The sequence below is a fragment of the Hoplias malabaricus genome, chromosome 5 (assembly GCF_029633855.1).
Source record: "Hoplias malabaricus isolate fHopMal1 chromosome 5, fHopMal1.hap1, whole genome shotgun sequence".
Classification (NCBI taxonomy): Eukaryota; Metazoa; Chordata; class Actinopteri; order Characiformes; family Erythrinidae; genus Hoplias; species Hoplias malabaricus.
The window spans coordinates 45,135,012-45,146,882 of record NC_089804.1 but is presented as its reverse complement, the minus strand read 5'-3'; the positions used below and the strand labels follow the sequence as shown (position 1 = coordinate 45,146,882).

The following is an 11,871-nucleotide window of genomic DNA, read 5'->3' as shown; positions in this document are numbered from 1 at the left end:
GTGTCGCAGTCACACAGCTCCAGGGTCCTGGAGGTTGTGGGTTCGATTCCCGCTCAGGAAGACTGTCTGTGAGGTGTGTCCATAGGTGTGAGTGTGAGAGCGAACTTGTGTCCAGTGATTCCGGGTAGGCTCCGGACCCACCGCAACCCTAAAATGGATAAGCGGTTAAAGACAATGAATGAATGAATGTCTTAAATATTGCACATTGTATATATCATCAAAATAAATGTACATTCTATTTTCTTAGTGTAAGCAAGAGAGTGTCAGTGTAGATAGATGTGAGTGGTTTACTGTAGTAGTAATGGTTGTAAAGTCTAACAGCAGCAGGAAGGAAGGACCTGCGATAACGTTCTAACACTTGGGGTGAAGCAGCCGGTCACTGAAGGAACTGCCAAGTTCTGTCATAGTCTCATGCATGGAATGAGTCATTCTCCAGCATGCATGTTAACTTGGGTACAGTTTTGTACAATTGTCTGCTCTTCCTTACATTATCAGTTGCTCTTATCAACCCCCAATACAGCCATTCACTAGTCTGTAATACTAAAAGGACTTAATATGCAGATTATTTCATGATCTCACATGGATGAGAGAGGATGTGAAATTCAATTTGGGAGGATATAAACAGGGAACTGGAGATCTCTTCTGGCCTCAGACCATAGTTTATGGCCATCATAATCCTCCCAACCCCCATCTAAACACTGGCTCTTGAAAAATGGTCCAGTATAAGCCCATAATTATGCATTGAAAGGAGTTGCCCCTCACCCTAAATGTCTGGAGAGATCAGCAGATGGCCCTGCTAAGTTGACCTTTATCTCAACTTTTCTTCTTAACCTAAAGAGAGCTTTTTGATACTTTCAATATGAAAAAAACTGAAAAAAAATCCTTTTCTACTGTTAGCCAAAGACCTCTATCAAACAACAGAAATTCATGTAACAATCAGCCTAATATCTGATTGAGCCTAATATATATATATATATACAGGGGTTGGACAATGAAACTGAAACACCTGTTATTTTAGTGTGTGAGGTTTCATGGCTAAATTGGACCAGTCCTGGTGGCCAATCTTCATTAACTGCACATTGCACCAGTAAGAGCAGAGTGTGAAGGTTCAATTAGCAAAAGGTAAGAGCACAGTTTTGCTCAAAATATTGCAATGCACAAAACATTATGTGTGACATACCAGAGTTCAAAAGAGGACAAATTGTTTGTGCATGTCTTGCTGGCGCAACTGTGACTAAGACAGCAAGTCTTTGTGATGTATCAAGAGCCACGGTATCCAGGGTAATGTCAGCGTACCACTAAGAAGGACGAATCACATCCAACAGGATTCACTGTGGACGCAAGAGGAAGCTGTATGAAAGGGATGTTCGGGTGCTAACCCGGATTGTATCCAAAAAACATAAAACCACGACTGCCCAAATCACGTCAGAATTAAATGTACACCTCAACTCTCCTGTTTCCACCAGAACTGTCCGTCGGGAGCTCCACAGGGTCAATACACATGGCCGGGCTGCTGTAGCCAAACCTTTAGTCACTCATGCCAATGCAACGTAGGTTTCAATGGTGCAAGGAGCGTAAATCTTGGGCTGTGGACTATGTGAAACATATATTGTTCTCTGATGAGTCCACCTTTACTGTTTTCCTCACATCCGGGAGAGTTACGGTGTGGAGAAACCCCAAAGAAGCGTACCACCAGACTGTTGCATGCCCAGAGTGAAGCATGGGGGTGGATCAGTGATGGTTTGGGCTGCCATATCATGGCATTCCCTTGGCCCAATACTTGTGCTAGATGGGCGCGTCACTGCCAAGGACTACCGAACCATCCTGGAGGACCATGTGCATCCAATGGTTCAAACATTGTATTCTGAAGGCGGTGCCGTGTATCAGGACGACAATGCACCAATACACGCAGCAAGACTGGTGAAAGACTGGTTTGATGAACATGAAAGTGAAGTTGAACATCTCCCATGGCCTGCACAGTCACCAGATCTAAATATTATTGAGCCACTTTGGGGTGTTTTGGAGGAGCGAGTCAGGAAACGTTTTCCTCCACCAGCATCACGTAGTGACCTGGCCACTATCCTGCAAGAAGAATGGCTTCAAATCCCTCTGACCACTGTGCAGGACTTGTATATGTCATTCCCAAGACGAACTGACGCTGTATTGGCCGCAAAAGGAGGCCCTACACCACACTAATAAATTACTGTGGTCTAAAACCAGGTGTTTCAGTTTCATTGTCCAACCCCTGTGTATATATATATATATATATATATATATATATATATATATATATATATATATATATATATATATATACATATACATATACACACACACCCACACACCAATTATATTTTATGGAATGTGCATATGTTTACAATCATATAATGCACGTGTGCCTACCCACATAGCCCCTGACGTCTAAGAGTTTGGGACTTTTATTTTAACTGAATATAATATTGTAAAGAACAAAAGAACAGGTCACCGCTCAGACGGACGAATGAAATGATAGTGCTTTAAGCTTGCCCACACTTCCCAATCAAAAATAACGAACCGTACATTCTTTTTGGAGACAGAAACGAGAATTCAAATGGAAAACGAAGAAACCAGCTCTTTTTCGCTTCTCTCATTCTACATTCAGTCTAAGAATGAAACTAATAAAATGTACACGGACCGTACAAAGACCACGGACCCCTAGATGATGTGGCGTTTGAAGTAGTTTTGAGAAAGTCAGTTCTGAATCTGAGAAATGCTGCAACGCTGCAACAAATGACTTCATGCATGTATGTGTGTGTCTGAGTTTGAGAGAGAGAAAGAGAGAGAGAGAGAGAGAGAGAGGATGTTTTGATCACGTGGCTTCACAACGGAAAAGTTCGATTCATTTACTGAACCGAATCTTTGGCACATCCAACATAAAGTCATTTAGTTCAACAATTTGAGACTGGATTAACAAACACATAAAATGATAATTATACAGAATTCATATTTTATTAATATTATGTTATGGTTTTAATGTCTAATTTAATCATTACATTGATTTAAAATGTAGTACAATATTAAAATATATCCACATTCGAGTCTATTTCTATTTGAACTTACGAGTCGGTTCCCTTCGATTGAATAACATTTTCAAATAAGCGATTTATTCATTAATATTAATAGGCCGCAATAAGTAGTGAATCGACCTGCTGTGGTGATGTATTCCGGCTCTTTTCAGTGAAATGGATCAATTGACTCTTATTAAATCGTATCAGAGCCGAATATCAGTTCCCTTTCGTGTCGTTTCCTAAACTTCATTGAAAACAACTGAGTCAAAGAATCGATACACACGTTCGACATATCACTAGTAGAGCTAGTAGAGCAGAGACAGTCCAGGGGGAAAACGCAGTGTGAGGAGAGACTGTGGTCAGATAAAACAGACGAATAAAATGGGAGTCGAGATTGAGACCATAACCCCAGGCGACGGTAAAGAAAAAATAATACATTTTATATTAAATAGTCTTTAAATTTGGGTGTATTCTGGGGCTTAGCTCGTTTTATTTCTCTCTTTCCTCTTCACAGGAAGGACTTTTCCTAAAAAAGGACAGACTTGTGTGGTGCATTATGTTGGTGAGTTGGACACTAATGTTTTCCTCAGTTATGTGCGCGCATGTTTTCTTCTTGTCCAGTGCTATAAATGCAAGCTAAATTAAACGGAATAAGTTGGCGTTTTCTGCTGTTTACATCAGTGGTAGGAGAATCATTAGGATGGTTTGGACGTCCTGCTGACAGCAGACCGTAATAGAGCAGCCTAATGATTGTTTGGCTTCTAGTGACCATTGACTAAATGGGCACAATTAATAACCATTAGTTTTCTCTAGGACACATATAAAGCCCTTTAGAAAATATGATATACTGTGATACAATACCATCTGGAAACTACAGAAATGTATAAAACTAGACTCCATTAATAAAACTTTAATAGTTTTAATGACTTTTTTCAGTATGGAAGACATTTATTGCAGATTTCATCATCATGCTGGACTTGCTTTGATGTTTTTTGTTCAGCGGGACTGCTACACTATTACTGACAAACCAAGAAATATATTAGAAGTGTTTGAGGAGCGGTTTAGATCTGAGAGTCCAGACATGTTTTGCTTTATGGTGGTCTGGTCTCCCTCCACCACATGAGACAGGGATGTTTTTAAGCCCTCATCCCATTGCCTGGCTCTGCTGGACATACGGGATTATCTAACGCTGACAGTCTGGACAGGATCCTCGTCTCTCTCCTGGGGGGATGTGTTGTGTTTCAGTTAGCAGTCTGTCTGTTTAAAAAAAACTGGTAGTTGGGAACCTAGCTATTGATAAAATTATTTCTCACACTTATACATAGATACAAAAATGACAGCTGTCTCTATTACACTGGTAATAGGACACTTGGTATTTAATTATGTAAATCTACAGTGCCTCAGCTGTGGTAATCTGTTTCAAAATTATTTCAGAACTGATACATAGCAGACAGAACACATGAAATCATACATGTGACTACAGTGTTTTCCTTCTGTGTATCCACATTTTATACAATGATATAGAAGTAATGTCTCATTGTCTCTATTGGTGCAAGAAGACAGAGATTATGTCAAAAAGTGTGTTGACACCTATTGTAATTATAATGTCCCCAGTATGGGGCCATTTAAGTAGTGGAACTGTGTAGGAGAAGCCTTTGCAATCTAGAACTAATCATGCAACATCAGTATCTATCAGGCAGAATGCAATATATTCCTCACAGAGGATGGAAATATTTAGTGCAAATATTTCAAAATATAATCCAAACCCTTGTTATAGTTGATTCTGAGGTAAAGATTACATTATGTTCTTGATATTTTTAATATGTTTTTCCATTCAGAAGCCAGTTTAGAATTTCCACTTGTATGTGTTTTAATAGTACAGAGTGCTAATTATATATAGCACACATTCACTGTTTCAGACAACAACGTCAAAATATTTCAGACACTGACTACTTAATAATGAGGCAATAAACAATACAGAATGAAGTAGAATATATACTGAATAGACTGAACACTAACTTTGGCTTTCTTGAAAAAAAGGACTATAATAGAGATATAAACATGTACAAAATGGCCAACATTTTTTAACTGTTTAAATTGAAACACCTTTTTAAACGTTCATAATTGGTGCTGTGAAATGATCTTGTATTACAATTATATTATATTTTAATTGCTGATTTTCACACAACAGTCTCAATATCCTGTGAGTGGCAGTTGTATTGGTGGAAACTCCTTGTTGACAAGAGGAGGTTAAAAGACTACGGCCAGACTTTTTTGAGCAGATAGAAATGCTACTTGAATAATCACTCTTTGAAACAGTATCTATACCTTGGATGTACACTACTGGTGTGGTGTTTTTTGCAGTTTCCCAAAACCAGAAATGATCTGTTTTACAGATCTGCACCAATGCGGAACAAATCATCAACAATCATTAATTAGAAAAGAGACAGAGTACAATTGGTTAAGAGTAATATTTTATATTACCATATGGCTCAAATGAAACAGAGAGTGCAAATCCTGTTCAAAAGAGCTTCAATTTAACTCAATTTAATACAGACAACTCTGAATAAAAAAAAGCATTTCAGCTCTTAATAAAAGCATATCTGAATGCACAGTACATTGAACCTTGAGGTGGATGGGACAGAAGGCCATGTCATGTACATTTCCTGTCATTAGTTACCAAAAATACAGTCTACAGTGGGCACAGGTTACCAAAACTGTGCAGTTAAATATTGGAAATACATAACATATTTTTAGTTTTTTTTTCCTTCTGCAATGTGCAGATGGTAGAATCAGAATTTGGCATAAACATCATGAATACAAAGACCCAACCTGCCATGTGTCAACAGTTCAAGCTGGTGATGATGTAACACTTTGGGTACTGTTTTTGTAGCACGGTTTGGCCCTTTAGTTGAACATCAGTTGAATGCCACAGTCTGAATATTGTTGCTGATCGCATTCTCTCTTTATAACCACAATGTATTCGTTTTCTCATGGCTACTCCTAGTATGATAATGCACCTTTTCACAAAGCACAAGTCCTCTCAGAGTAGGTCCATTGAAATGACACATGAGTTTAATATACTTCACTGGCTTTCCCATTCATCAGATCTATTTCAAAAGAGCACCTTTGGGATGTGACAGAATGGGTGATTTGAAGCATAAATGTTCAGATTAAAATATTGCAGCAGTTATCTTAATACGGCCTACAATTTTTATGGAATATTTTAAGCACTTCAAAGGCTTTTAAGTATTTTGAACGTTCTGAGAGTGAAAATATACCATACATATTACAGTAATGGTGTTCTTGTAGTGTATACATGTTTGAAAAATGCTTTATATTAAATATATAGTTAACTTCTCTAAATTAGTTTGGATGGTTTTTGTCTTTATGTTATCGTGTTTTTAAAAAAGAAAGTGGACATGAACTTTTATTTAAAGAGAATTTCACTGATTTATTTATGGTTTTTGAAATGGAGGTTTTAGGCCAGAAACACCAGAAAACTTGGTGCCAGAATCAATTCTCAAGAGTACTCAAGTGACACACTTCACAAACAACCACACTTGTTTATATCTTAACCATTTAGTTATACAACATTTTTAAATCATTTCAATCTACATGCATCATTCCACAGTGAAGGCTAATATGAACAAAGATGTGTAAAATCCAGACTTCCTTGAATCAGTTCATTGTTGTTTCTGAGCCACTTAACATTAATTAGTGGATCAGATGCGCATGTTTTGTGAATCATTGCTGCTAAATGTGGAGACATGGATCCAGATTCAACTGGGACAGCTGTTAGGGCTATTTCAGAGGCACTTTCATTTGTAGCTAACCCTGTTACAAACATAGACCAAAATCTCCATTCTGCATTCAGTATTTCCGAGGTATGTTCTTGGTGAATGCACAATTTTGTCTTTGATGCATTGCATAACATAAAAGTACTGCAATTTCATGATTGTGTGGGAAGACTACCAGACACTCATAACATCTGCCCTTTTCCTTATCTTTTCCCATTGCTCCTCTTCATTTTTAGGATCTTTGACAGATGGCCGGAAGTTTGACTCTTCCCGTGACCGAGACAAGCCCTTTAAATTTAAGATTGGTAAACAGGAAGTGATTCGAGGCTGGGAAGAAGGTGTTGTGCAGGTGTGTAGATATTTGTAGTGGTGCCAAACTTGCCTAGAAAAAACCAAACAACAACAACAACAACAAAAGTGCACATTGCTTCATACTAAACTGTCAGAAAGACATATCTGCCTCATATAGCTGTCTCTTAAAGATTTTGAAGTAATCCTCACCTGAGAATGCATTGCATGCATTACTGGCATAACATACATTCAAAATGACTTTTCCTCTTGAAATATTTGCAACTTTTTTGTGACAATCAAACTGTCCTTTTTGCTTGTTGTTATTCATGGAAGTAGTTCTCCTATTGAACTTGGGGTCAGTGATGAGTCAGTGGAGAATTTATGTAACGTTAAGATTGATGCAGTGTGCTGTTTGTCAATGTGAGAGTGCTCTTTAGTGTCCACTCTAGTGGAATAACACTAGAGTACCCGTTCTTTGTAAAAATCTGGTTTGGCAAATTCACATAAGGGGATAAATTTGGCAATCTACTTAAAAAACAAAAACAACAACAACAACAAAAGCCCTTACTGATATTAAAGTCAATTGAAATAAAATATCAATAATGCATTTTGTACTGGAATCCATGTGTATTGACTCGTATATGACAGCATTCCTACATTGCAAAAATAATCTGTGCAATGTTAATTAGTATGATAAATATCTCAGAATCAGTTTATTGGCGAAGAATATTTGCACATACATATTTATTTGTCGACATAAAACACAGTAATAACATATGATATAGTATATTTAGATCACCTAAGATCCTACAGAATATATGTAGTTTTTTTATTTCATGTTTTTAACCTGCTACTTGTACTTTGCATAAGGAACAAATACCAGTATAATTTGGGATATCTGTATATTCAAAGATTTATTAATTAAAAACAGCTTAGTTCATAATATCGCAAGTTAAATAAATATCCATAACCCAAAGTCTCATTTTCAGGGGACATTTTAAAATGTGTCATATTGAAACAAAATAATGTATTAAAATGTTGAATGCGCACAAGAGTTGACCTTCCGGTGGGTTTGTGTTTTTTAGATGAGCGTAGGCCAGCGAGCAAAGCTGACCTGCTCCCCAGACTACGCCTATGGTATTAAGGGTCACCCTGGAATCATCCCACCAAATGCCACTCTCATTTTCGACGTGGAGCTTCTCAGTCTGGAGTAACATTCCATCACTGCATATTGTTTTTTTTCCATGCTTTTATTATTTGGTAGGTATATATGTCTACATTTATTGTTCCTGTATGATATTGTCCTACTTTTCAGAAACATAAAATTCATAATTGCCCCTGAAGTAATGGCTGATGAAAATCTAATGTATACATTTTTAATGAAAATGAACTAGCCCAAAAAAAAAAAAGCGCAACAGTATTCATGTTTCATGGATGTTGCTGCTATTGTTTTTAGCTATGAATAATTATATTTTTTCAATTGCTAAATGGGTCATAGTGTCAGAAACCACACAAGTAAGCGTGTTTAGAATTATGTTATTTTTCACTTTACTTGGCATGATTTGAGGCAAGAGAGTAATAGTTTAATTATATAAGCTAAAACGTCCATTTGTTCTTTGATGCATTAGCCTCATTACTTTAGTAAAAAATAAGTAAAGAAAGAAAAAATAAAAAAATAAAGAAAGAAATGTACAAACTAAATTGATTCAGTCAATAGTTATTGTCCCTATAGTGAGACAAGCACTGGCAATGTTTGACATATACCAAAATATGTTTTTTGTGAATACAAAATTCTGTGTTATTTTATTGGGATTGCGCATGATCTCACAAAGCTTACAAACAAAGCAATTAGTCTGATTGTCCATTATTTAGTTTCTTGCATATTACAGTTAGAGATACAAGCCCCTTATGAATTATTACGATGCTCTTTTTGCTAAGTTATTGTGTGACTGAGCAAATGGAAAGCACACACCTCTTACTAAATATTACAGATTGGAGAATTTTCTTAATAAGATCATGCACCTACTCCTAATCAAATTTACACACTTAGACTTGCTAAGTGGACTTTGTTACAGTCATGAAAATATTTAAACAAATGTACAACAGACAGCTTGTCATAGTTCAGTGTTGGATAAAAAAGCTACTGTTGTGTAATATATTTGTAATATAATATTGGCACCAGAAATCATATTCTGAAAATGCTGTTGCTGTGCAGGAAAATGTCCTTGAAATGTTCAACCTGTATTTTTAGGCACTATGTTTTCACACTAACATACAAACATTTAAATTAGGCCAAGTTCTTTTAGAAGGGGCCATCCTACCTGAACTCTGTGCCAAAATGTGACCATTTTTTGACAGTTTCACCTGACTATCCACTAGTACTCTCCTTCCTTTTTGGCTTAAGAATAAACAGCCGGCTATATACTGAACAAAATGTGGTGTAAACAAACAATATTTATTCAAAAAGCAATATATAAATAAACAAACAGTTTTAACACAATTAACTTATTACCATAAGCATTTTCTCTGTAACAGCTGCAGTCCTTAAGGTTGAAAAGAAGAAAAAGAAGCTAACGTAGCTGTTTATTCTCCCGCGTGCAGCTTTGTGTCACCTTAAATTATGCAGTAGTTTTGTTCAGGCGCCTGTTACTGTTTCACTGTTTAAGGTGTAACGAAAGCGGCATATTTGCTGGTGTTAGTGTGACTTTGTGAATAGCGCGACCGCATTTAAGGTGGAACTGAAAATCTTAGACGAAGTTTTAACGTGTACCTGACAGTATAAAAAAATATCGGTATATGTTACATTTTTACTTTTCTGCTTCAAAGTTTGGTTCTGTGTCGGTAACGCTGCTAGGCTTTTAAGGTCGTGGAGAGCAGCTGCGCAGTGCACGCCACCTCTAAATATATTCCCGCGGCTATGTTCGTAGACTGTTATTTATTAACAATCCAAATTCGAGAAGAATCGTCACAGGTTTACCTCACTGCTGTTCCCGCAACTCAGTCTCTTTGAGTCTCCCCCCGTCTCCGCCTTCACATACTGAAGTGTAGTTTATCTTCATCTTTCATCTTCTGATGATACACAAACTCTCCCTAACTTGAGACGTATGGAAGGCCGTTGGGCTCAGAACACGTTGGATTCTCTCTGTTAACACGCCAAAATATTTACATGTTAACGCGTTAACACGTTAAGTTTGTGTATTTGGATTTTTCTCCGTTGGGAATCGTTGTGTTCGTGAATCATGATTATTTACTTCCACCTACCTGTATGTGGCGTTATTGCTGAATCAAAAAAAGAGCCTTAAATAAGCCATAAATTATGAAAAAAATATCCAGTGTTTAATGTTCAGATAAATGCCTTTTGGGAGATTTTATATAAAAATATACATTATATTGTTGAACAATAAAAGCATATATTATTTTAAAGCATAAAACAAAACTCACACATATATCAGCTGGCTTTTGTTGCTGTCTTCTCACTGCTCACATAGGACTCGATGTAGCCATAGGCCAGTGCTTAGCTCACTATGTTATAGATAATTAAGTATGAAGTAGGGGCTACGTTCACAGAGGATTTATGTTTTATTGTCAGCTACAGTGTGTGATGTAAGTCTTATTATGCATATGTAAGTATGGCTGGATTCGAGGCCTCCCATTGGTGTAAACATGTAAACATATAATTTTTGGTCACATGCCCTGCACAATGTTTGTAGTGAACATATAGGGTGGTCCCGCTCTGGGCCTAGGCTTTTTACCTTTTGGTTTTGTCTGACTACAGCTATTAGAATGGTTCTAATGAGCCTAATGTGTTGTTCAACCACAGGGAGACTTTCAGAGTCGCAGAAACTTTTTCTTTTTTCCCCCTCGAATGGCTGGTCGCACCGGTGCAACCTCAGATTTTTTCAGTCGCACCATTGAGAAATTAGGTCGCAGTCTAGAGCACTCTGTCATATTTGATTAGCACTGAACAATTTAGATTGTTATGTATTTTCCACAATGTGTTCATTTCTGATCTTTTTTGTAATGAGAGACATTTGAATTTGAGCAATGCTCATGCCACTCATAGACATTCTTATCATATTATTCCCATAACTTTATTAAATTCAGCATATCATCAGTTGGCCCAAAACAGGAAAATTTAAGTAATATTGCAATAGACTACAACTTAATTGCCACCTACTCTTTAACACCTTAATATTTGTTTTTTAAATGCCAGTTTTTTAGAGCTGAAATATTATATGCAGGACTACATTTTGAATTATTTTACAAGTTATTTATGAAGAACCAAACTGCCTAGATTAAGCAATGTGTTTTGCTTGTCAAAGTGATAGAGGCAGTAGTGTTTTATATGGTTCAGTTTAATAAAATGATGATGTAAAATATTTTTTTTAAGTTGATACATTTTTTCTATTGTTAAAATTTAAGCAACTGTGTATGTGGCTTTAATGGCACTTCAATGCACTGAGTGACTAATAAATAGGCCAAAAATCAATGAACAAATGAGAATGCTCTATTGCAATAAATGCCTTGTATCTGCTTTGGGGAGTGGTGCATCTTTACTGTTTTTCTTTCCCTTTCTCTTAAAGAAATTTGAAATGTGTCCAACATACACTTTATGGACAAGAGTATTGGGACACCTACACATTACACAGGAGGTTTATATGAAATCCTATTCTAAATGCATAGATATTAATATATAGTGGGTCCCCCCATGCAGCTATAACAGCTTTAATTCT

The 11,871-nt window shown here is 36.7% G+C and overlaps 1 protein-coding gene across 1 annotated transcript; it reads left to right on the top strand.

Annotated features, from left to right (window-relative positions):
• The first annotated feature begins 3,271 nt into the window (after window positions 1–3,271).
• Window positions 3,272–11,666, top strand: fkbp1ab (FKBP prolyl isomerase 1Ab). The gene is made up of 4 exons (XM_066672977.1): window positions 3,272–3,465; window positions 3,562–3,609; window positions 7,084–7,196; window positions 8,224–11,666. Exons 1-4 carry the CDS (start codon window positions 3,429–3,431, stop codon window positions 8,350–8,352), a joined length of 327 nt encoding a protein of 108 aa, XP_066529074.1. The 5' UTR covers window positions 3,272–3,428; the 3' UTR covers window positions 8,353–11,666.
• Window positions 11,667–11,871: the final 205 nt, after the last annotated feature.

Coding starts and splice junctions, on each gene's coding strand:
- fkbp1ab (XM_066672977.1), top strand. CDS start 3,429: ATGGGAGTCGAGATTGAGACCATAACCCCAGGCGACG. Junction 3,466..3,561: donor GACCATAACCCCAGGCGACG/GTAAAGAAAAAA, acceptor TCCTCTTCACAG/GAAGGACTTTTCCTAAAAAA. Junction 3,610..7,083: donor TTGTGTGGTGCATTATGTTG/GTGAGTTGGACA, acceptor CTTCATTTTTAG/GATCTTTGACAGATGGCCGG.